The sequence below is a fragment of the Anoplolepis gracilipes genome, chromosome 1 (genome assembly GCF_047496725.1).
Source record: "Anoplolepis gracilipes chromosome 1, ASM4749672v1, whole genome shotgun sequence".
Lineage (NCBI taxonomy): Eukaryota > Metazoa > Arthropoda > Insecta > Hymenoptera > Formicidae > Anoplolepis > Anoplolepis gracilipes.
Genome location: NC_132970.1, coordinates 1,308,386 through 1,336,062, shown reverse-complemented (window position 1 = coordinate 1,336,062; position 27,677 = coordinate 1,308,386). Strand labels below are relative to the sequence as shown.

General features: G+C 31.7%; 4 protein-coding genes across 4 annotated transcripts in view; 3 read left to right on the top strand and 1 right to left on the bottom strand.

Moving 5' to 3' along the window:
* Positions 1 to 8: 8 nt before the first annotated feature.
* Positions 9 to 11,354, bottom strand: LOC140671369 (uncharacterized). Its single transcript, XM_072902619.1, has 2 exons — positions 10,939 to 11,354; positions 9 to 4,112 (listed from the first exon to the last, which is right to left on the bottom strand). Exons 1-2 carry the CDS (start codon positions 11,023 to 11,025, stop codon positions 3,639 to 3,641), a joined length of 561 nt encoding a protein of 186 aa, XP_072758720.1. The 5' UTR covers positions 11,026 to 11,354; the 3' UTR covers positions 9 to 3,638.
* A 3,699-nt stretch (positions 11,355 to 15,053) lies between these two features.
* LOC140673376 (uncharacterized) overlaps positions 15,054 to 27,677 on the top strand; it is a 34,446-nt gene continuing 21,822 nt past the window's right edge. The window contains exon 1 of the mRNA XM_072906342.1: positions 15,054 to 15,370. The gene's annotated coding sequence lies outside the window, so the exon portion shown is untranslated. The remainder of the gene's footprint in view (positions 15,371 to 27,677) is intronic.
* Positions 18,867 to 24,123, top strand: LOC140673395 (uncharacterized). Its single transcript, XM_072906363.1, has 5 exons — positions 18,867 to 19,427; positions 19,838 to 20,284; positions 20,364 to 20,630; positions 20,779 to 21,000; positions 23,339 to 24,123. Exons 1-4 carry the CDS (start codon positions 18,979 to 18,981, stop codon positions 20,939 to 20,941), a joined length of 1,326 nt encoding a protein of 441 aa, XP_072762464.1. The 5' UTR covers positions 18,867 to 18,978; the 3' UTR covers positions 20,942 to 21,000; positions 23,339 to 24,123.
* LOC140673419 (uncharacterized) lies at positions 24,259 to 27,430 on the top strand. The gene is made up of 4 exons (XM_072906403.1): positions 24,259 to 25,136; positions 25,408 to 25,854; positions 25,932 to 26,198; positions 26,341 to 27,430. Exons 1-4 carry the CDS (start codon positions 24,976 to 24,978, stop codon positions 26,501 to 26,503), a joined length of 1,038 nt encoding a protein of 345 aa, XP_072762504.1. The 5' UTR covers positions 24,259 to 24,975; the 3' UTR covers positions 26,504 to 27,430.

Genomic DNA, 27,677 nt, shown 5'->3' with positions numbered 1-27,677 from the left:
TTTCAGGATTATTTCGCGATATCATCGGGATATTTTAACATTCGGATATTCGAACGTATATATATATAGTACCAATAAGAATATTTCTTTGATCACGAGAGAAATTAAAGGGAGTGTTTATCGCGTATTTCACGAGATATCTTCTCGCATTGTCATCCTGTAGTTGTCTCCTCTTCATTACGGTCTAATTGTGTACAAATTTAAGGAAGAAATTTAAAGGAATTGTAGGAATTTAACAGTAGGAATTTAACAGGCCCTCTCTATTATGAGTCAACTACTCGCCCTCTAAAAAAAAGGAAAAAAAAAAAAAACAGTCAAATGAAAAAGAGTAATTATTTACGAAGAACAAGTCGAATGCATGATGATATTCGTGGTAGATTTTGATTTTTTGTCCTTTTACGATTATCAAGATTGTATTTATTTCTTCGTGTAACGTATGCACATGAGTTGTACCGTGGTTGTTGTTGGCTCCCGACCGCCCTGGCTTTAAAGTCGAATTAGAATTAATGGATGTACATTGGTCTTGATCTCCAGCTGAGTTTGACTGTTATTTCTCTTGGCGTTCATCTCGCAGCGAATCTTGTGTAACGGATTTCTTTTTTGTTCTAGCTATATACATTGTTCGAATATACTTACTTTTTCTTTATTACGAATTTATCCTTCGATCCTTCAAATTCCGAGCTTCAATGAGCTTTAAGACAACTTTAAGAAAGTTCGAAATTCGAAAAAATATCTCAAACTCTTTATGCGGAAGCAAGTTTTTAGTAGCGTGTGCATTTGCATATTTCTTTCTCTTATGATTCTAACGATTCCTACTTATTTCCTATAAACGTTTTATTTTGTACCTATTTTAATTTGCGCGCACGCGTATGCGCTTGCATGTTTGTAGGACGCATTGATTTATATCATGAAGAACCATGTTTCTTTAGACGAAAATGTCTACTTTGATTCTCTCGATTCTTTCGTTAATCTAATTGCGTCCATTTATACAATAATGTCGTTTCGTTTTACCGAATCGTCAAAGTTATTGCGAACGTTGATTCGTTGTGAGCAGTTGTAACATGAAAGTACAACCAACTGTATTAAAGGGGCCACACAATATATTCAAGAAACGCGTCCTATGTTTACAGTTTATTGAATGCGCACTTTTCCAAAGTTGTGTCCCTGAAAAATGTATCTCTATATACGAACGTAAAAATTTAATATATGATAAAGGATCGAAATGGTATGATGAATAAAGCGATAGAAATGTTTAGATAGTGTTTCATTATATGGCATATTTACAATAACTTACTCTTAAAAGTACAGCATCAAGATAAATTAATTATATTATTTGATACATTTTTTTTTCATAGCGTTATAATTTGCCGCATCTGACTGATCCATGTGATTGCGTGTAACTTGACGTTTAATTATTAGTTTTACGTATACATATGTCTATTTGACTATGAAATTTGCTAATATATGGCATAACAAACGTATCATGATTTGTGGAGAGACGCGGTAATTAATACACAAAATATTTGATTAGATACAGCAATGGATACGATCGGTGTAAATGTCATTCGAGTATTTCCTGTGATATAAGGCAAGACAATGTACCGTCTCATAGACGAAATCCGCGTGTAAATTATCTTATCAACGTATTTAGATTTAGACAATAAGCCATGTTGACTTGGTATAATCTCATTTGTATTTGTCGTCGCACTTAATGTTAGATACAATCATCTAGTCTGAGTTTCACATTTATGTATAAAAACGAAAATATATAAAGAGAAAATTGAGAGTCACGTTTAACTTTAAATGCACGCTAAGAATACGATGAGTCATTATATAACGATATCAGAGTCAACTCAACTCGTCAAATTGCTTATCCTATCAATTTAATTGCGCGACACGTGCAGGAAGAATTAATTGAAAATCGGATTGCTATTAAATATAAATATCACTAAAAAGAATAGATATGTCTAATTCCAAGAATATATTTCCTCGACATTTAAATATTTTAGATAAATAGTTTATATATTTATAATTTCCTCTTATTTTATCCATTACACTGCTACATAAATTATATGGACCAATCATGACGTACCATTAAAAGGATAAAAGTTGAAAGATAAAATAGGTATACTTTGGCTTCTCTATTTTTGATAAGTAGCCCATAGTTCTCATTTTGAGAGAAAATTTCTGGAAGCTTAACGCGCTGTTAAGGACCGATATAATATTATCCAGTAAACTAAACGAGGACACGTGTCGATGAAACTTTCACCTTGAATGCATCGAACTTTCTTGTTTATTGATATTTTCTCGCTTTCGTCATTGATCTCGTACATACATATAATTAGTTCTCTTGAATAAAAAAACCGTACACGCAACACCCGAGGCTCAAAATTGGAATACACGTGCATTTCGATTAAAGATTTATACCTAACAAAATAATAAGAGCATAATGATATTGAAAGAAGTCTTTGGAAATGTATGACATCGAAGTTTACTATAAGTTTATGTGTAATATACAGAGATCCATATCCGTAAACAGAACTGTATATGTACAAATAATGTTAAAAACTGTAAACGGCTATATTGATCTAGCAACACGGACATTATAATTTGGATTATAATTTGCAGCGCTCGCTTATATCTTTGAACCGCTCGCGTCTGCACGATTGATCGAAAAAGCATGCCGAATATTTGGCCGGAATATCAAATTCGCAACCACACAATGCTTTTCGATAAAATGGAAAATAGCAATCCAGGAGCAAATGCGACTTGACATCTGCCATTATGCGTCGCACTAATCCCAAATGAAACTTGAAAGACCGCATTTCGACGTGAATTCGAATATATCGATTAGTTATAAGCGTACGAGCTTCTCGTCAGTCAATGGTAACAGCGAGCAGTTTAATCTACGTGTGTGTGACATGTGCAATATTCGTATATTCAAATGCAAGTAAAAATGTAATCACGAAAATTTTCACGTCAAAATATATCCTAAATTCAAGAATATGGCTGTATATAAAAATTTCGATATAGATTCTGCAAAATAATCTATAACGCCCACACAGATAACGATAGTTGAAATTACGCTAAATATTCATCTCATTACGACATATCTCATTAAGTAGACCTAAATATTGAAAATATAACTCTGTCTACTGCTACATAAGAAAAAAGAATTTTTTTATATGCTAATTATACTTAGCATATAGAGAGCGTTGTCCATCTGTGCTGCATTGTACGATGCAGAATGATGGGAATTCCTTTGTGTGTGTGTATGTTAACCGAATAATAATTAGAAGACAGAAAGTAATAAATTTCCATTTGAATGCAAACCGAACACCAAGGTCGTACGCTACTTCTCAGTCAAATATTAGCTCTCTTAAATATTAATTGACTAGTATTATATATATATAAAAGATCGATCAATATCGAACATTCTTTAATCATCTATTTTCGAATCTATCGGAGTTTATATTCTGCATGATATTCTCCTATTTCTTGAGTATTCTACTTTCCAAGAATTTTGCAACAAGTAAGTCAAATTGTTTCAAAAATCTTTCGTTTCCATCTTGTCCGATGGACGATGAATACGTACTCTATATAATACATTTTACTTGGGATTAATATTCGTAAAATAATTAGATTCTCGATAAATCCTCCGATCGAGCGGCCGACTTGTCCCTCAGGATGGCCTCCACGTCCTTCTCGAGTATCTGCTCCCTGTCGTTGAGCTGGAAACGGTACGCTGGCTCGTTCACCAGCACGCTCTCCTCGGCGGTGCTCCGTGCGTCCTCCGGCGCGAGGAAGAACCTCGCCCGGCCCTCGCATTTGCGCCGATAGTCAGGATTGTCGGGTGTCGGGCGATGACAGGAGTCGCAGACGGTGTCGGTGCGCGAGGTACACGAATGCGCCTCGTACAACCCGGGTCCGCACCTGGCGCAGTTCCAGCAGGGCTGCGTGCCGTGATGCGGGCTGTAGGTGCCGGCAGGACACTTTCCGCACACGGTGTCGCGGCCGCGGGCGCATCGGCTAATCACGCCCCAGCCTGGACCGCATCTGCTGCAGTGCGAGCCGTCCCGGTGGTGCCTGATGTGAGGCTTGCCTTCGCCTGTCTGCAATCGTACAAAGCGGCAGATGGTTAGTATAGCAACCTCCGAGTCTACCTGAATCTCTTGCGACAGACGTAAGGCTCGTCGCGGCTGTTTTGTAATAATTGAGAAAAAATTCCAAAAGCCATTCGAAAACCATGTTATTCGCGCAATCGATCTCGGATGATTATTCGAATAATATTCGTGGACAAGTAAAGATGCACTATGCGTTTAGATTGATAAATAAATTCTTTATATAACGCGCTTACACATCATCATTGTAAAAAAATTTTGCGCTTAATTATTCAATATTTTGTGTCTCAGAAGGGAGAAACATTTTTGTCTAAAATCGATTAGTTCTAACAATATAAGATATACTTTTGTAAAATTTTTTAAATATTTTTAATTTAGAATCACTCGAGAAATCAGATTCTGAAATTACAGCGTGAACCTATAATTAGTAGCCGCACAACGTTTTAATTCCGAATATCTTCTTAGGCATCTCAGGAAGCGAAAAAGCTACTACCACGATACAAAATCAAGAGTTGAACGACCGGTCCTATAAAATTTTATAATTATTCTTTAATTGCATATACTTAATGGAGGTTACTACCGACAGTTAGCCAATGGCCAATAACGCGCGGTCAATTCATTCTTTTATTAATCATTCTATATAGTTTTTAGTAGTATTATATATATATATAAAGCTACAAACAACGTGATCTACTTTTCTTGTAAGTATATTATGTAATATCAAATAGATTATTCCATGAATTAATTACAATATGCATCATCAATTTCAGATCATTGTCTTCCTGCTCTCCTAATCAGACTTGATGAAATGCAGGTTTGATCATCCAACAACAGGTGCGCAGAAGAAGGCGGCCACCTGACTGCGAGAGAACACCTTGCGCCTTTCTTCCGCCTACTTTGGCCAGATCGAGACACGATATATGAACCCCTGTATACTCTCTCACGCATAAAATGCTGCTCTTAATACGTTAGGATATATCCCGCTATACTTTCGCCGACTAATTTTTCCAAAATAAATCATATCCAATAACTGTGCCAAAATCTGTAAACTTTTTTTCCATTTATCTGTAAAATTTTCAATTTAAAATTGTTTCTATTTATTGTGAATATAATATTATTAAAATGTTTTTTATACATATATTTAATTCACATAGCAGTCAAATAATATAATTTGTTTTCTCTATTTGATATTAATAATAATATTTAATATTAATAATATAAGAAGATTTCATATATAAATCCATTTAGTTCTTTTTTTTATGTGAAGAGAATTTTTTTTATTCATCATTAATTAACTTATGTAAAAAGCGCTTGTAATGAAAGTTTAATTACTTTTAAAAACTCATGTTATTATATTCCACGCTTTAAAAGAGATAAAAATTTGGATTATAACTAAGTTTTAAAAAAATTATGTATAACTCTCTTGTTTAAAAAAATTTTTAATTAAAATTATTAATAAAATATATTTATAGCTATATATATATATATATATATATATATATATATATATATATATATTTTGAGACACGGACGCGTTGTCGCTTGACCACAAAAGCGGCAGGTAAAAAGAAGTGAAATAAGAGGGCCAGGAGAAGCGATCCCTTTCTAGAGCAGCTGTTGGCAGCTGCTTCGTGCGGCACGCGCCAACAGTCATCGCGCATCATGCGAATCATTAGCATCGAACCTTAATTTGAAACCCTTTACCTTCATACACACATATCATGTGCGTACATCATCGAACTTCTCATGGCAGAGTATCATTTTTAATCTTAATATTACGTACATCCTTTGACTTGCATATTCATTTTATGGCTCTGCAATTTTGCAGAAAAGATAATTTTGTCAAGAGACATGTTTTTCGTGACTTAAAGTAAAAAAATATTGTATTATATGACTTTTTATTTCTCCCAAATTAAAGATATTGCTCATTTCTTATGTATTTATTTATGATTAATAACGTATTATTTTTTTCAATAGTTCAACAAAACGTCAACTTTCATCTTAGACGTAACACGAGCCGTCACATGTAAGGATGCCTGCTGTCAATTTATGGTTGTAGCGAACCTAGTTAGTTAAGGGTTACGACCCTTCGAAGCCGATAATCACTTTATTACGTTAGTAAATTGAATAATAACGAATCATTGAACATCAAGTAGCTCTCTACAAATTAATCTTCGGAAACATAAAAGAATACAAGTGAAAATAAATATAGATTAAAAAACCTTGTTTGAAATTATGGCTTAATAAAATTTAATACACAGAAAATTGCATTCACAGCACCGAAGTGAGTTATGAACCGAGCAACTATATTTGACGTTAAATTTGCGGTGAGAATACTTCGAGAATAGCATCAACGAGGCAAAGAATATCGATCTCCGAAGCTTCCTCGAGGTAATTGCTCGAAGTGGAAAGCACGTCACATTCTTCGACGAAGATATATATCCTCGAACGTCTCGCGGTAATCGTGAAGATTTTGCCTGGGAAAGATTTATCGATTGGAAAAAAAGTTTGTTCGCAGAAACCACAGAATGTTCTTGCATTCAGGATGAGTGGACGAGGGGTCGTCACTTTCGGAACGTCAACATCACGCTCGAATGATACGAAGAAAGAAAAAGAGAGAAAGGATTTCCGTCACGTTAAGAACACCTTTGGACCTTTGTTAACGATCGCCTTTGGCGATTTTCGATCTTTTTTTTTTTTTTTTTTTTTTTTTTTTTTGCCAATTCTCTGTTAAACGCGGACCTCGTAAAGAATTCCTAATATCGATATTAAATAATAGATCGATACTATAATTTTTCGCGAGGCTAGAAAGAAGAGTAACGAAGAATTCACTTCCCCCTCATGTGTGTAACACAAAAGTATTTTTCGCAATAATATTTGACGATACATCGGTTTGATGAAAAATCGAATGTCGGCGGTATCGACAAACGATCCGTAACGGTGATGACGGAAGTAATGTTGCGTTCACAGTGTGACGGGTATGAATAGAAACTTCCGGAATGGAAGAACAAAACGGAAACGGTAATTGCTGCCCCTTTTTGTCCCACTTGTTTTCTTTCCTTTTTTTTTTTTTTTATTGAATCAATTTTCAATGCTGATCGATAAATGCGCATGTGACACGACATAAAGTTCGCATGAGTTAACAAACGATTGGACATCGATCTTCTTTACTTCATTCATAGTGTTTTTGCGAAACAAATAATACTTTTTTTAAATTTAATTTATTTAATCAGTAGCAAAACTAACAAAATCATTATCGATGAATTCCGAAAACAACTTTAAAATCGTTTTCACTGAACGTAATTTGTAAGTAATTCGCGCGGTAATTATAGTACCCTGTTGCGTTTCTACGACCATGAGGATAATTAACAATAAGAAATTTTTTTTTTTTTTTATAAAAAGACTCGCGTACTATATAGGTCTCATATTATGTATAGGTATGTGTATAGGGTCGAGTCAGAGTTGGATTTTCATCCTCGACTCACCTGAGGGAACGTGGCCCACTTCCATTTGTCACCGGAAGAGGCGGATACCTCGCGCACGAGAGAAAAATTGCAGTAATTTCGAAGCCGAACGGAGACACGTTCCAAACGTTATTATAGGATAAGATATTTCACTCAAACCCATCGTCGATGCGCTTACTCTACGATGGATTGAATCTTTTCGATTTCCAATGCTCTGCCAATATATTGGTCATGAAATATTTATGAAATTCCTTAAATATAATATTTTCACACACATTTATATAAATAAAATGATGTTAAAAATGAAATTATATACCAAAGATCAGAAAATAGCAATAATTAAATGTACGAGAAAAATATATTTAATAAATTTTTAAATACCTACATATGTATAATATTCAATCAAGAACTGTCAAAAATTGTGAAGATACGTAAAAAATATTCTAGATACTATGTATTATATTCTATTATATATTCATAGTTTTTTTTTTTTATACGTTTACTACTTTCCCGTGTTATTTCCGACAGGAAGCTTTCAACGAGCTCGAACGAATCGCAAGGCCTCGCAAGATATTCGGAGGAGGATACCGCCGAAGTTGCAACAGGCAACCCGCGGAGTCACGGCAGACTGGGTTCTCCCCTTAGTATGCATGTGTGCTTGACTTCCTCGGTCGAGCACACAGCCAGTTCTACTTCCCGGAGGAAGACACCGAGGTTACCCTGAGGCCCTGAGGGTGAACCCACAGTCGCAGCTGCCTCGAGAACCGCGATAATTATCTTTGGCCACTACGCACCCTATTGTTCCATGAACACCCTGCCCTCGGCGTATATATTCCGTGGGTCGTCGAAGGTTACCGCGCACCTGGATGGGGGAAAGGTAAAAGCATACTCTTGTATCTGCTTCGAATAAGTGGCGAATAAAGTGCGCGTCAGGCGTGTTGTCAACAAGACACCTCTGCTTATATCATCGAAATGAAAAGAATAGAAGGAAAAAAAAATGCAAAACCTCATTCGTTCAAACATAATGCCGACAATACTCTGCAACAATTGCACCGCGAAGGAAATCGTCGTGGCCTTTCGAGTTCTCTTACCATGCTAATGAGATCCGGTACCCTCTGAGAGCTCACCAATCACCCGCGTAAACAAGATACCTTTCAGCCAGCGTTTCAGCAGCTCGCCAAGGCGCCACTCGGACAAACAAGTCCTTCCAGCGTCAATAATTCACAACGACACGAAAATACAATGTGAAACTTTAGAACTCCACGTCCTTCCTCTCAAACTCTGCGTCTTTGCAATCGCATGTGTGCACCCTTTTCTCTCTCTCTTTCTCTCTCTCTCTCCTTCTTTTTATCTTTCCTTTCTGTCTCATCTCGCGCAATTTGACTTGCGACGCAAATACATCACACTCTTCTCTGCAAAATTATGTGTGTGTGTGTGTGTGTGTGTGTACGTTACAAAGTACCGTTTCGTAAATATATACTTTCTTTCTGTTCTCACCTGTTAGACGGCGGCCACGCCGCGTCGATACCGTAATTTGCCGATATACGCAAATTGTCGATACATGTAGCGTATCGTATTCGAGATAATTGTACGTGATGTTACGTTGTAACAACGCTGTTTTTCCTTGCGTTTGCAACGCCAATATATCCTTGCGTATGTGTGTGTTTGTGTGTGTTTGTGTGTACGTGCGCGACCCTCTGTTTCCTATAATGTACACATGAATGTTCCTTGCGAGGGCGTAGAAGAGCGCGAGTCAGGCCCGACGAAGAGCATCGCGAAAATCGCACCGCCAGCGGAACCGCCGTCTCCGGGTTCCCATGGCATACTAATGAGCCTCATAAAGCACGGCGTACCCCAGTGAACCGAATAACCCACCGACTAACATGCCAGATAAATGCGTGCTGTATAATGCGGCATGGGCCCCCAACACAAGCACAAGTTGCAAACGACATATGCACTCTGCTCGTGCTTTGTGCTCGTGCGTTCAACTCTTTGAATATGTATACCGAGTATTTTCAAGTCCGATGTAAAATACGCAATGAGATACGCATATTCGCGATAAAATTTACAAAATTATGCATCCGAATGTTTTTCATCGATTCAACGCTCTCAATATATGTAGTATTCCTATAAATTTGAATTTTATTTAGATAAAGGAATATTGATATTAATATGCTATTAATATATATAATGTATAACTAGTTTTCATTATTTAAATAAAATCTCCACAGGATATCTCTAATAAGAAAATTATAATTCATAAGATTAGAATAAATTTAGAATCTGATATAGTTCAGAACCCGATTTATATAAATAATAAATTTTAATTTAATTTTTAGAAAATGTTTAATTCTAGAACATTTTAATGTAAAACATTTTTGCTCCTTTCATAAACTTTATTTACATAAAGACAAAAATAAAATAAAATATATGAATTTTGATAATCGTACGATTCTCGATTTCTACGAATCATATAATGTTGATATGTCTAATAATAAGTAAATTCGAACAATTTTGATATTTCCGGTTCAATCCTCGTGTAAAAACTCTCTCATTTATCTTTACCACTTTGTTCATACCCATATTGGTCCAAAGATGTGTCTCGCATATAAAAATCGATCTTATCCGCTGACGATAGTACAATTATTATTTCAAGTAATAATAATTATCGTAAAATCAGCGTTCAAATTTCTGCGCTCTCACACGATGCATTATTATCTTGGTAGCTCTTCTTCTTCATCTTTGCATTATTAACTGTGCTTTCACAAAAACATTTAGCTAATAATTAGTTCTGTATAATTAGTTCCGATAATTAATTCTATAATTAGTATATTGCTTAATAAACTAAATCTGAGGACACATAATGTGGGGACTTCAAAGCAACGGAATATGATTATACTTTCTCTCTTTCCTTCTCTCTCTCTCTCTCTCTCTCTCTCTCTCTCTCTCTCTCTGTCTCTTTCTTTTTCTTTAAAGACAATGCTAATGGTTTAATTCAAATATAAAAAGCAATATTAAATGAAAAATATATCGTATAAATTATGACGATGTAAACTTTTTTTCTTTACACAATTTATTTGAATAAATACAATAAATTTATCAAACCCGTACACTCTATCCGAGAACTTTCATTTTTTATTATCAACTAACGACTGAACAACCTTCAATTCTTCTGCAGATACTTGTTTAAGTTAAACATACTTTCATTGTTAATAATAACTATTACTTAAATTTTACTCCTCTACGTGACTTTATCTAGACATTCTTCTCTTTCGCATTAATAAATAAATAAAAATCAAAACGAATGTAAAGATAAATCTAATCGTTATAAAAAAAACTATGTGCACACGTACCTTGATAACTACAGCCAACATGCACGCAATGATAACAATTGTCAGCATCACACATCGACTGTGAATCGGCTTCCTGTGATTATTCATTGTTCTTAAGGCTATTTATTCTTATGCCAAATTTTTTCACTCCGATTACAATCACCTTTTTTCTCTTAAAAATTATGTATTCATAATTTTTGTTGTGTCGACATATTAAACGTGGACGATGATTTCGCACTCTATAATTTTAATTAAAAAATGATAAAAATAAAATAATCTTTGCAACTTTCCGAATTAACGTATCGTACGAACGTAAAATTGAATTTTACGACACTTAGAAAATCAAAATAGAATATTTCCGAATAATTGAATAATACTCGTTGATCTGATCGCCGCAATGTTACTTCGACGAAGGTTCAACGTGAATTGAAAGGAGTGCATCGATGCAGCTGTTACTGTTGAACACGCGCTCGGTCACGTGGCTTCTGGTATCCCTCTCCCATTTACAACGCTCTGATCAAGCGCACAAATATTTAAATCTCTGTAAATCTGTGGACCATATTATTAACAAACTAGATACTATTTGAAATTATGATATTGAATGTGAATTTCTTTTATATAAATTTATTTAGAAATTTAAATTAATATAATGTCTTTGATTCGCACGTACGAGCCAATTCTATAGTACATTCTTTTACATTGCCTAAATTTTTTATCACTTATAAAAGAATTTACACAAATGCAATAGCTTAGAGAACTATATTAAATAAATTAAATGTAACATAATTATAAAAAAAGAGATTAATTTTCAGATCTGCATAATCTCCACGTATGTTATGTACTGTGAAGATTAATACAGATATTATATTATTAATCTAATATTTTTACAAATATAAGAAAATAAATTTAGAACAAAAAATTCCAGTTTTTCTGATATTTAAAAGTTTCTTAAAACAGAATCATCGATAATAATATGTACCTTTATTAAATAATGTGAATAATTCAGATATCAAGTGAATAATTAATATATCATACTTTTCAATCACAATTTTTACGTGAAGAAAATACTAGTTTTAGAATTTGTTGCAAAATTAATGCCGAAGAACAATTTATAAAGTTGATTTGAGGAAAGAAAATTATTTTAAAAAAAGCATCTTATTTTCTCGCAATATTATAGATAAAATTTTAAAAATTTGATATTTAAGTTTTATAGTATCAAAAACAATAGCAAAGAAAACCTTATTACGCGAAAGTGATAATTTTATGATAATATTACGCATTCGATTTCTGTCGGACTCAATAGTTATCTCAGCTGCAGCACAGCTGAACGCGTCGTGGTATATTACCTACACCGTTGTATATTCCAGCGAGCAGCTTCTGTGAAGCAGGTGCTCGTTTCTTTGCAACGCGACAGCAGGCATTCAGGATTGGCCAAAAAAATTTGATCCACGTGTAAGAGATAATTATAAACACGCAAGCTGAAAAATAACTTTTGAAGACAAAGCATCCAATAATATATGTAAAAGTAGAATTACGATACAATATTCGACATTTCGCATAAAACATTTAAAAAAATCAGATAAAATCATATTCTATATATTGACTTCAAATGCAATCAAGCTTTTTTTTCATATCGGTACGATATAATGAGAATATACTATGCACATAACATAATAATAAAATAATCTATCCTTCTCTTTCTTTCTTGTTCAAATAACACACGCTGCTCTTTCACAATATAACTGAGAAATAACCACACTAGATTACGAAATATTTAATTTAGACTTTGATTCTACGTTCTGTGGAACGAACGTTTTCCATACATAAATAACAGCCGTCTGCGCCCATCTGTATTATATGGTTCCCATTACATCCTATTGTATCAACCACCTATTATACGAGCAATTTTCTCGTTGCTCAGTCTCGATAACGCGCCGACAAGCACCGACAGGGAACATGAGAGTGATTCATTACGTTAGATCGCGAGATTTTTTAATTAGGATATTAGAGTTGAAAATAGAATGAGCGTACGGTGGCAAATTTTGATTCCAAATAAGAAATCTTAAATAATAAAACGTATATTCAAATATATATTCAGATCGATAACATTCAGATTGATATAATATATTCATTGTCAGATTGATTGTCGAGCAGCAATTTATAGTTTTTTTTAATACTTAATAATTTTTTCAGTTTTCATCAACAGTATAGAAACAAGTTAAAATTCAATGAAAATCTTAATTAAATCTAATTAGAAAAGTAATTATTGACCTTAACTGATTCGATTAGCAAAATCTGTTGTCATGATTTTTACGAAAATATGCATTTTAATGATGACGTAAAGACAAACTGCAACTATCAGTTTCACGTCCGGTTTCTTCTATCGTCTTTTAACAAAGCATAAAGATGAGTTGCGCATTGTAAAGAATTAACTTCAATATTTTGTATCTACTTCTTCACAAAATTATTAAAATTATTAAAAATATATGCAACAATTAAAATTTGTATTTAATGTGCTGCTTATTGTCTTTAAGAAACAGAGTAATATTGTTTGTCAGCTGAAATAGTGCATCCAGTGTATTGGATTTTGTATAGTGGCAGTCTCCTTCTGCTATATCAGCACATCGACAGATAACGTTCTTGTTAAAAATATTTTTCTTTTTTATTTTAACTTATTTTTGTTTGTATTACTTGCTTGTAGAGTCAAAAATTAATATTGAATTTTTAACTGCTTTTTCGCGCATAATAATTGGAAAAATTAATAATTTGACAAATCGATGTTGAAATGAATTCTAAACAACAAAGTAATGTTATGGGTTAAGAATATGATGATTTTCACAATATTTCTGAATAAAGCAAGAGTCCTTCTTCTCATGCAAAATAATTTAATCTTCTAAATATACAACCAATATGTATAGTATAATATAAATAATGTCAAATCACGCTATTGTATATAAAAAAATCGTATACAGGATGGCCCAAAAGTCTTGAAATGATCGAATAGTTCATAAACAATGCATTTTGGAAAAAAAATGCTTCAAACATATATTTAAAATAATAATAACAATTGATTAAACATAAATCAATCAATAAAATCTTTCAGTTATACGCATTTTATAACTCACTATAGAAGTGTCGAGAAAAGAAGCCATTCCAACTTTTCTTGAATACGAGGAAGATCTTTTCACAGCTTTTCACATATAAAAATCGAGTTCAGTACGCGGGTTCATTATTCTCGGCGACGCGTTTTCCAACGTGAATAGCAAGGATTTTCCATGCAGTTTTCATGGTAAGTGAATTCTCTTATATAAAATATCCTAACATTACTGTTAAAGCTTTCATGGCAAATATTTTAACGAATTTTGAAACGGAGAAACCTTTTTCTTCTTAATCTAAAAATTTTACATGGAATCGCATCAATTATTTTAACGTTTAACAAGTACATATGTAAATAACTGTGTTTTCAAAGATAACATATGCATCTTAAAATATATATATATATTACAAATATTAATTGAAAACAAAATTTGTTAATATTCTCTAAAATCATTAGTGCATCGTTAAATATTTTCTAAGAGTGGAATGGCATATTCTACATAAATCTAACTTGTTTGTGGACTTCTATTAATATCACTTGTTGCGAAATTTTATATTTCTTATAAACTATAAAGAATGCGCTATAAATTATTACAATTCTTTTATACTTGATATTTCATACGATAAAATAATTCTGAAATAGATAATTTTAGAGAATTGTGTATAGAAAATATAGCATATTTTAAAAATAAAAACGGAATTTGTTTTTAATTGTGAGTTTTAACAGAAATTTCCGCAACATAACATACAGTGTTGTAACCAGTGCCGTAACTAGGGCAGTGCCATCGGTGCCTCCGCACCGGGCACAAAACTTTAGGTGGGCGCAGTCAAGATAATAAAATAAAAAAAATTTTCGAAAAAAAAGTTTAAAAGTTTCAGTTTTTTATTATAAATATTTTAGGCAAGAGGGGTGTAAAGTGTTCAACTCACACCAGGCGCAATGCAGGGTAATTACGGCACTGGTTTTAACAGATCCCTATGTTATCGTGTCTATGTCGGTAAGATCAGTTTGCTGCAATAAATAATTAGACAAGAGTCGAGAGTAAAATATATAGGTAGCTAGCAGTTGATCATTTTGCGTAGAATCGAGTAGTATATCGAGTAGTAAATATATTGAAAAAGCTGGCAAGATCGTAAAATTTTATTTCGATGCAAAATTTAATAATATCGAGCTCGAAATACAGTTGCCTGTTAGTCGTATGAGATGCACTTGTTCTGATGCATTTTCTCACAGACGCGCTTCAATTTATTTAAAAAAACATAATAACAAAAATACGAGCGGTTTTTCACGATTAAAAATGTGTTTCTTATCATGATGTAACAACGTTTCATTCATTGGAAGAGACATAATCTCGATGTGAGTATCCAAATTCTTTATATTGCTTTTAAGTGAAAATATAACAAGAAAACTCACACACAGAGTTTCATGCAAATGCGACGAGACGGAAATGTATTTTTAGCACTACTTATGAAAGATGTAAATAGATGATGCTGTATATATAGAGTGCTGAAAAGTTTCCACTCTGTTTATTTTGTGACCGATTAATTTTTGTGAAAAATACCGAATGACGTCAATTTTGTTTTCGAGGAGGACGTATAAATATCATAAATGCAACGATATTACTTCATCGCCTTCGCAGCGGTAGCTATCCTTTCAAAAGTCTTAAATGGCAATAGAGATCAAGTGGCATATTATTTTAAAGGTCTTTTGATTCTCTTTACAACCGCGTTTGTTTTTTTTTTTTTTTTTTTTAATTTGAATGAATATTTTTCGAGAAATCGTATTAGAAAGTTTCAGGTATAAGAAAAAAAATTTAAATGCAAAGATACAATTTAGAGTAAATTTATTGTATAGTAGATTATGCGCAACACGCACTCGACTTGTGTATTACATGCGTATATCGTGTAGCCAAAGAGCAAATGTCAATCCTAGGCACGTGCTATAATAGTCATTGTGTACGCGTATATATCACCACGTGTATATATATTGTTACGTAAGACAAAGTTCCGCTTTCGCGCTCAAATAGGAAGAAACGACGGAAAAACGGATTTTATAGTTATTAAGGCATCTTTATGTATCTGTATGGATTCCTGATATGTATGTATTATTTTAAAGGCTCATTTATACATATCCGTTCCGTATCCGTATCGTATCCATACCGTACTGATAAAATCGGATTTGATCATTTACACATATCTGGATCGCATCCGTGAATTTTTTGAAATAACACGTCAGTCTTGAGACGTACGTGATCATGGCAAATCTATCAGAAGATGAATTGTATTAATTTTGGATAAAGGAAAGCTTTAAAAAAAAGAAAATATTTATAGGTTCACAAAGCATGTATACAGAATGTAAAACGGAGGGTAAATTTTTTAGTTTATATAAAAAAACTTGTTGATTAACAAATTTTATAATACTAGTTATTGAACTGTATATTACATATTATCATATTGTTTAAATATAATTAAATATTTTTTAATTAAATATTAGATTTATTAACAGTTACATTATTTCGTTAAAATTAATTACATTATTAATTACATTATTTAGTAAAAATTATTTTACTAAATTATTTGGTATTTAATATAATAAATTATTCTATAAAATTAATTAGTAACGTAAAGGTTCTATAATATTATAATAATAAGTATAAAATACTTAGCATTAGCAATAATATGTGAATATACAAAGATAACTTATGACAAGATTAAGTTTTGTAATAACATCGCACCTATTTACAAAATTAAAATTATTACATTTAAAGTTATAATATGGTGTTACCAATTCTGAGGCAAACGATCAGATTTTTCTGATCATCTTTTCTGATCATCTTCAGCGCAAAAAAGAAGTTAGTAAATTGAATAAACTATGTTATAATAATTTACAATATGTATCGCATAGTGTTGCATTAGAAAAATGTTCGACTTACGTATGGAAAGATTTATGAAGTTTTTTGACTGTCGCTATTATATTGGTGTATTAATGACTTCTTATATAATTTGTTGACAACAATGCGCAGTTTCCTAGTTCATTAGCTAGTAGTTGTGCTTTATGGTCAGTTGAAGGTTAAAGTATTAAAATGAATATAGTTGTAGTCTAATATGTAAAATACTTGTGTCGTTTACTGAGTCGAAATCTGAAAGTTCAAATTTCGACTCAGTAGAATATTCCAATTTCGACTCTCACTGTGCATGTGAAGGACACGTAAAAGTGCGACGCCGCGATCGAGCGTTACGTATCGAATTACTCATCGATTGCATCAAATGTATTATCAAAAGATGCTGGAGGCATCGCGAGAACCGTAACGTTAAATTAATACAAAATAAACGTAACTCCCGATCGTGGAATGCAAACATCACGTAATTACAGATGTTTAATATTCTAAAGAATTAACGTAAACACGCTTAGTCAGCGAATTTCGATCTTCGATATATATTGTTTCACTTTTAGTGCCACGTGCTAGATCTTAATTATGTAGAGTGTATGGATCGCTTATATATATAAAATGTGTGTGTGTGTGTGTGTGTGTGTGTGTGAGAGAGAGAGAGAGAAAGAGAGAGAGAGAGAGAGAGAGAGGGTTATGCAAATTATGACAAGTATTAGTAGCAAACATTTAGATTTCGATTTTAAAACACGTATAAAAAAATGCAATTAATCAAAAAGCAAAATTTTAGTGCATGCCAAGAAATACTGCAATTATAAAAAGTACGATTGATAATCAAAAATTATTTACATTTATGATATGAAGAATGCAAAAATAATAAGCTAAATAAACAAAATTCTCTTAAAACTTTATTCAAACTTACTTAAAAGGAATTTATCTTCGCTGGAATTGATATTGATCTTCTTTCAAATATAATCTGTATTTTTTGAATATAATATTACTACATCACAAACAATAATGGATGTATCAATATTCGAATTTAATAAAACAATTTATTTAAATTTCTGGCTGTATTTTGCAAAATTTTATAACATTTATAATGTCAGTTTCTTGTTGAAAACTGCAACCTATATTGAAGATTAGTGGGATATTATCGTGAATGATTAACTCCTCCAATCACTGTTAGTAATAATATAAAAGTATAATTTGCAAATTATATTATCAATGCTGATAAATACGAAAAATATCAAAGATGACAACATCAAATTTATATTTAAATCAATAAAAAAGATTAGATAAAGATAAAAAAAAACTGTAAATTTAATGAATTAAGGAAGATTTTTAATAGAACAAAATAATAAATTAATTAAATAAAAATGTTAATTATGAGAGACTAAAGATTTTCTGCATCATTATGCGTCAATTTAACAAACTTGTAACTTTGGTCATTGATTCATTAATATCTAAATTTTTCTACATCAGATAGACTAAACTACGTTTTTATGTATAAGAGGTTGTAAAGATGATGAATTAGAAAAAATGGCCTTATGCCAAATCAATCTCATTCTTATCATTATGTATTATTATCTACATGTTTTACAACGTAATGACACAAATAACTATAAATGCATTAAATTTAAACATGCCATATTTACATGCACTCAAATTGTTATATACAAAATATATAATAAGAAACAGTGAAAAGTATTTATTATAACACATGATTAATTAATTATTGAAATACAGTGATAAAATTTGTTCATACATCAATCTAGCATTCTGCGTTTTCTATTAAAACATCTATCCTTGACATTACGAGTGGAATATTACCGTGAATAATTAATTTCTCCAATCACTGTTAGTAGACTACGATGAGGATATAGTGAGGAGATATAGTGGGGATCACTCATCTAAACTGTGTGTGACAAAGACAAAAAATGAGTATATATATATTTAATTTTCAATTCACACTTTAGTAATCTCGTTGATATAACGATTGTAACTTGATCTAACTTAACGAAGCTCTCACAGAATATATAATATTTATTCGTTTACATCATAAAAAAGTTTTTCTAAAATGGCAATCAATAGTGTCACGTTTAAAAATACTAATAAAGATTCTAATTTTAACTCGCAATATTCGAATGAATATGATTATGTAACAGCGTGCAAAAACACATTTGATGAAAAATTATTTCCAAACGATTTCGATATCTGGCATGTGCAAGAACAATCTACTTGGATAAGTAAAAACATCGCCAAATTTTTTCCAAACACACCAGAGTCGTTGCTAGACTTTATTCCAGCTATCTTTCGCCAAGGAGATTGTGGTCGATCGCAAGAAAAAATACCCGAATGGTTGAATATGGATAAATATCGTCGAGGACAAAAATTTGTGCGCGACCATTATAGCTCAGTGATAATCTCCAAATTATTAAGTCTTATGCATATTTTTTCTTTTAACGACGCTTTAAAACCTTTTATCATGGGCAGGCAGACTCATACGCCATACTTGGGATTTAAAAGGTATCTTTCTTTTAACTTAAAACGATTAAATCTATGCGGAAAATTTTAAACATTAAAAACAAAATCTCTATAACGAAATAAAGATTAATCTAAAAATGAGTTAAGATTAAAGCAATGATGGAGCGAAACCAATAATTATAAAATTAATTAGGAACAAAGAATATTATTAACAAACCTTAATCACCTATGACTGACGCGTATACTATTCTTACTACACATTCTCATATTAAAATTTATGATTCTAATTAAGCTGCATAGAATACGCTTTTGAAGTATTATATACTATTTGTTGTATATATATATATATATATATATATATATATATGTATATATATATATATATATATGTTACGATGTATAGCAACACTTCGAATAATATTTGCATTTTTTAAATTGACTTAATTTGCAAGATATTTGTCTACTCTACGGCGGATTCTTACTTGGTACGATGGAGAGCCTTGGGTTAAAGGGACACCAGCTTACAACGAGATGCGATTTACACGTAAAATGCATTCTATGATGAGAAAAAAATTGTGCCAGCTCGATAATGAGCAAATCGATAATGCAAGCATAATTGCAAAAACATGGTGTCCAGATCATGAAATACTTGTAAAAGATTTTGCCGCGGCGTGTCCGTTTGAGAAATCTGGACAACGTCCTTATATTCTATTCGAAAAATCGCCATATAGACCGAAAGGTATAAATAACGCAGATTTGGCAGGCGTCCAGTGCGGTTTTATAGCTTTGTTCTTAATCAGTCCGCAAATTGTCGGAGTGCATGACGCGACTGATGAAGATCTAGAGGCATTCTGTCACATGTGGAGATGCTACGGATATTATCTTGGAATGCAAGACGAGTATGTAGCATTCGTAAAATATTTTTGTCAATTTTAGATGTTTTATAATTTGTAACTCTAATATCAAACAATTTATCAGATACAATTTTTGCCGTGGCACTCTCGAGGAAATAAAACAGCGTGTACGAGATTTTTATCAATATTGGGTACTACCTAATTTTAAGGATGTTACACCCGAATGGGAGCATATGACAAGATGTCTGATCGAACCCATCGATTACTATCCTTTATTACATATGCCTTATAAAATGATGATATTAATCTCTACAGATGTATTAAATCTTAATATGCCGAATGTCTACAAATCGCTTAGTTACTCGGAATGGATTGCTTATAAAGTCTGGACGTGAGTGATATTTAGAGCAACATTTAATTTGTTGACTCAGTATTAATTTTTTGAACATTACATAATAATTTTATCAGATAATTATATATCACAAAGTACATACATTTTTCTATATATTTCTACTCTTTTAATAATTTAATGATTTCAGATTCCTATTCCAGTATGCTTTACAATTTTCCACTATACGAGCAGTTTTTAATAAAGTTTTATCCAAGATTCTTGACACAGCGGTGAATTTTGGTCCAGAGAAGCAAATAGAACTTCAAAACAAATCTAAAAATCAATTAAGCAATTTTACTAACATACATTAATAGTTCACGCATTAAAAGGGTGCGTGATTACGTGGAGCAAATTTTGAAAATATCTCATTGTAAGCTAAATCACACAATTTATATGTAATGTTTTAATTATATATTTATCTCTCAGATAAAACAAAATAAAGCTCTTCTGTTTGAAAAATATTTATAAAATAAGAATAATATAATCGGCAATAAAGAGCAGGTAAGAGTTATGTACAATCGGAATGAGTAATAAATAACGAAAATTATACAAATTAAAAATTAAACATTGTTAGGTGTAAATTATAAATGAAATTACAGAATTTTTGAAAAAAATTATCATAAAATATTTTTATAACACTTAATCATACATAAGTCCCAATAAATATCAGTATCTAGTTATTATTATGACAATTTATGTTACACAAAAACGTAAAGTTGCATGAACAAAAATGCTACAACTATTAACAATAATTAAAACTTAAAGTTATAAATAAAAATACATTTAATTAATTATAATGCGGACGTTTCGAGCTCAAATTTGAGTCTTCTTCAGCGCGATATTTAAATTATAATACTAAAAATTTTTTACATGAAAACATCAATAATATATACATAAACTTTTAACTAAGCCTTCGACTTAACTCGCATAAAATCATCTCCGATGAGTATGTATTAATGTTTTATCAGGGAGCGGAGTCAACATTAGATTGAAGTCACTGATCTGGTAATATTGTTAGTGGAAAAACAATGATCGTTGCAATCTGCTAGTTTGGTGAAGCTTAGACTTGAAATAAGTGAAAAACTACATATATTAATCACCATTCACTAACTGTTGGACGGTTACTCACTCTTTTAACAATATTTTGTGACGGTTGATAGTACTTTGTTGACTCAACTCCTTGTGCTGTGGAGGTCGCTCGGATAGTGTCAAAAAATGATACAAATTATCTGTTTATATAATGTTATTCTCATATTATCTGGTTATATTTGAAAGTTATTTTTTTTTACTGTTATTTACTGTTATTTTTGAAGAGCATTAATGATATCATGATAGACACTTGGTAAATTTTCGGTGTCAGTTTGCGGGTTCAGACCGTTCTTCTGTCTTTTGATAAATAACATCTCAGAGATAAGCCTCTTGGTATAAAATGGAGCCTTGTCAAGGATTCTAACGTTATCCCAGTCAAAATCATGGTCAAATTCTCTTCTGTGGTTAGTGATTACCGAGGTTGTGTTAGTATTATGATGTATATGTCTTTTATGCTCAGTAATTCTAGTTTTTAGCTTATGGGAAGTTTGGCCAATATGAGGCATCACAATGGCCAAACTTCCCGTAAGCTAAAAACTTATTTATCAGAAGAACGGTCTGAACCTGCAAACTGACACCGAAAATTTACCAAGTGTATATCATAATATCATTAATGCTCTTCCAAAAATAACAGTTAATAACCAGATAATATGGGAATAACATTACATAAACAGATAATTTATATCATTTTTGACACTATCCGAGCGGCCTCCACAGCACAAGGAGTTAAGTCAACAAAGTACTATCAACCGTCACAAAATATTGTTAAAAGAGTGAGGACCGTCCAACAGTAAGTGAATGGTGATTAATATATGTAGTTTTTTACTTATTTCAAGTCTAAGCTTCACCAAACTAGCAGATTGCAACGATCATTTTTCCACTAACAATATTACCAGGTCAGTGACTTCAATCTAATGTTGACTCCGCTCCCTGATAAAACATTAATACATACTCATCGGAGATGATTTTATGCGAGTTAAGTCGAAGGCTTAGTTAAAAGTTTATGTATATATTATTGATGTTTTCATGTAAAAAATTTTTAGTATTATAATTTAAATATCGCGCTGAAGAAGACTCAAATTTGAGCTCGAAACGTCCGCATTATAATTAATTAAATGTATTTTTATTTATAACTTTAAGTTTTAATTATTGTTAATAGTTGTAGCATTTTTGTTCATGCAACTTTACGTTTTTGTGTAACATAAATTGTCATAATAATAACTAGATACTGATATTTATTGGGACTTATGTATGATTAAGTATTATAAAAATATTTTATAATAATTTTTTTTAAAAATTCTGTAATTTTATTTATAATTTGCACCTAACAATGTTTAATTTTTAATTTGTATAATTTTCGTTTTTTATTACTCATTCCGATTGTACATGACTCTTACCTGCTCTTTATTGCCGATTATATTATTCTTATTTTATATTAAAGAGAGCACTGATTTTAAGTATTTATTTAAAAATATTTATGTTCTAAATTCAAAAACATTGAAAATAACTTTAATATATGAAAAAAAGTAGAATTTTAATTTATTTGTGTATATGTGTTTATTCTATATGATGAATCTGTTCTTTAACACTTCTTTTCAATGTACACTTCTCCTTTGTAGGAACGAATACCTGCGATAATATTTACAATACTGATGGTAGCAAAGCCGGGTACATTGAAACAAAGTATCCAATATAAGAACAGTTTTCCCGTACTGACGTTTTATCCCAGAGTTGCATTGGTCATATATTACGCATTATGCATTACGAGAAGAAAATAACAAAGTTATATGTTCCGCGGTACCATCGAAAATTACAAAATAAACTATCTGACATTGTTAACTTTGACAAATTATAATTAAAATTATATTACTTTGACAAATTATAATTATAATTAAAAGTTACATGTATGCATGATAGCGACTCGAGCTTACGTAAAAATAATTCGTCGATATGCATTTATTCAGCCTTCTAATGATGTAAATATTTCGTAGGCAATGTTTTATAGTATCTGGTGAGGTTAAAATTTCTAAGAGGAAATGTTTTGAAAGAACCGGGTGATAGTGTAAAGAAAGAGAACACACGTGAAAGTCGAGAGAAATGTTCCACACTATATAAGATAATTATTATTAAATGTCACATTAAATGTCAAAATTACAAATAATTATTCAATCACAAATTTACTGCTTGATTAGGCCATTGTTTAAAGATTTATTATATTACTTTAAAGAAGATTAGGATATATATTGGTTTAAGTTAAATAACTCTGGTCATTGTTCAATCTGTAAGTGATCTTTTCTTCGTAGATAATTCCTTAGTCACGCTATTTACGCGAAGTTGTTTATCTCTGACTTGCAAATTATCTTATCAATGTCGACAAATACAAAAAAAATCGAAGGTAACATAATCAAGCTTGAGTTTCAATAAAAAAAAAAAATAAAAAAGATTAGATAAAGATGAAAAAAAAACTGTAAATTTAATGAATTAAGGAAGATTTTTAATAAAACAAAATAATAAATAAATTAAATAAAAATGTTAATCATGAGAGATTAAAGATTTTCTTTGATTACAAAATATATAGTAAGAATGAGTAGTGAAAAGCATTTATTATAACACATGATTAATTAATTATTCAAATACAGTGCTAAGATTTGTTGATACATCAATCTAGCACTCTGCGTTTTCTACTAAAACATCTATCTTTGATACTGCGAGTGGAATATTACTGCGAATAATTAATTTCTCCACTCACTGTTAGTAGGCTACGATGAGGATATAGGGGGGAGATATAGTGGGGATCACTCATCTAAACTGACAAGGAAAAAAATATGAGTATGTATATATTTAATTTTCAATTCACACTTTAGTAATAATCTCGTTGATATAACGATTGTAACTTGATCTAACTTAACGAAGCTCTCACAGAATATATAATATTTATTCGTTTACATCATAAAAAAGTTTTTCTAAAATGGCAATCAATAGTGTCACGTTTAAAAATACTAATAAAGATTCTAATTTTAACTCGCAATATTCGAGTGAATATGATTATGTAACAGCGTGCAAAAACACATTTGATGAAAAATTATTTCCCAACGATTTCGATATCTGGCATATGCAAGAACAATCTACTTAGATAAGTAAAAACGTCGCCAAATTTTTTCCAAACACACCAGAGTCGTTGCTAGACTTAATTCCAGCTTTCTTTCGCCAAGGAGATTGTGGTCGATTGCAAGAAAAAATACCCGAATGGTTGAATATGGATAAATATCGTCGAGGACAAAAATTTGTGCGCGACTATTATATGCCAGTTATGATCTGCAATCTATTGGGCATTTTGCACATTTATTCTTTTAACGATATTCTAAAACCCTTTATCATAAGTGGACAAGCTCATACGCCATACTTGGGATTCAAAAGGTATTTATATATACTAGCTTAAGTGAGTCAAGATCAGATCAATGATGGAGAGAGACTCAAAAAAAGTAGGCGAAAATACTATTAACGAACCTTAATCACCTATGTCTATGTGATTTTGACGCATAAACTATTCAAACTATATTCTCATATTAAAATTTATAAATTACATTATTATAAAGTATATTATATGACATGGATTCATAATGTTCATTCTGTATAAGAAAAATTCCGATTAATACTTGCATTCTTTTAAATCGATTTTATTTGCAAGATATTTGTCTACTATACGGCGGATTCTTACTTGGTACGATGGAGAGCCTTGGGTTAAAGGAACGTTAGCTTACAACGAAATGCAATTTGTACGTAAAATGCACTCGATCATAAGGGCAAAATTATACGAACTCGATAATGAGCAAACTGACAATGCATGTATATTCGCAAAAACATGGTCCCCGGATTATGAAATACTTGTAAAAGACTTTGCCGCGGGGTATTCATTTGAGGGATCCGGACAACGTCCTTATATCCTATTCGAAAAATCGCCATATAGACCGAAAGGTATAAATAACGCGGACATGGCATACATCCAGTGCAGTTTCATGGCTTTACTCTTAATATGTCCGCAAAGTGTCGGAATACATAATGCGACTAATGAAGATTTAGAGGCATTCTGTCACATGTGGAGATGCTACGGATATTGTCTCGGAATGGAAGACGAGTTTGTAAAATATTTCTGTCAATTTTATTGTTCGATGTATTCTATAATTCGTAATGCTATATTATACAATTCGTCAGACACAATTTTTGCCGCGGTAGCCTCGAGGAAATAAAACAGCGCGTGAGAGATCTTTATCAATATTGGATACTGCCTAATTTTAAAGATATCACGCCTGAATGGGAGCATATGACAAGATGTATCGTGGAACCCATCAATTATTATCCTTTGATGCATATGCCTTATAAAGTGATGATACTAATTTCTACAAATGTATTAAATTTAAATATGCCAGATTTATATAAATCGCTCAGTTATTCGGAATGGATTGCTTACAAAGTCTGGACGTAAGTGATACTTACAATTAAGCAACACTTAATCTGTCGACGCAGTATAATTCTTTAAACATTAGATAACAATTTCATCAGATCATTATACGTTGCGAAATACATACATTTCTATATATTTCTACTGTTTCAATAATTTCAGATTCATTTTACAACGCGCTTTACAATTTTCTACAATACGAGTATTTTTTAACAAAATGACATCCAAAATACTTAACACAGCGATGAATTTTGGTCCAGAGAAGCAATTAAAACTTCAGGAAAAATCAAAAAAGCAATTAAGCAAATTTCTTGATATGTATTAACAGTTTATGTGTTAAAAGCTGCACATAATGTAGAATAAATTTTAAAATATATTAAGTTTAATCGTACTTTTATATATACATATGTATATCTCGGATAATACAAATCTCTACTACATTATTCTAAATAATAATAAAATATATATGGGTGTACAAGTATGACTTTACGGGTTTTCAATAGATGACGTAAGTATGTCAGCTTTCAAACGTAGTATATATATCATTTGATTGAAGTCTAAACAAACTATTTTTTTATCGCATTGAAAATGTCGAATTTTGTACCAGAAAAACGCCATTTGCAAAAAGTTTTACTTCATTATTTTTTTTTAAAGAAAAGTGCAGCTGAAAGTCATTGTTTGCTTGTGGAAGCTTACAAAAAACATGCTCCATCGGTAAGCATGTGTGAAAAGTGGTTTAAACGATTCAGAAGCAATGATTTGGATTTGGATGATAAAGAGCATGGAAAGCTACCGAAAAAATTTGAAAGTGCAGAATTGAAAGCATATGCTTGACGAAGATTCATGCGAAACAGAAAACCGACTTCAATGAATACGTTTGAATCGAGCTCTGAAGGAAAAACAACTAGAATGAGAGAATAGACATGACAAGGTGATTTTACAGCATGACAACGCCAGACCACATGTTCATGCATCCGACAAAAATTATTTAGAAGGAGTGAACTAGGAGATTCTACCTCATCCGCCGTATTGTCCAAACATTGCTCCTTCAGATTACTATTTATTCCTGTCTATTGCGTCAGCCGTTTCTAGAGAAAGAAAGAAAAAAAAATTGGCTTGATAACTGGATCTCTTCAAAACAGCCAGACTTCTATCAGTGTGGAATCCGTTTATTGCCTCAACGATGGGCCAAGGTTATAGCTTCTGATGGAGTATACTTTGAATAAAATAAAAATGATTTTTATGTTTCAAATCAATGTGTTTTTTTTATCCAAAAATCCGTAAAGTCATACTTGTACAATAATAAGATATATTAGGGCATTATTACAGAGAAAACAAGGTTATTTAATCATATTAAATGGAAGATTATAAAAACAATAAACAAAAGTCGCTATCAAGAAAATACAGTTGGACAATTTGTTTTCTTGTTAAAAATTTTGCTGATTAAAATTTTTATGTTAAAATTTAACACATTGCTGTTCTATTAATTCAATTCAACT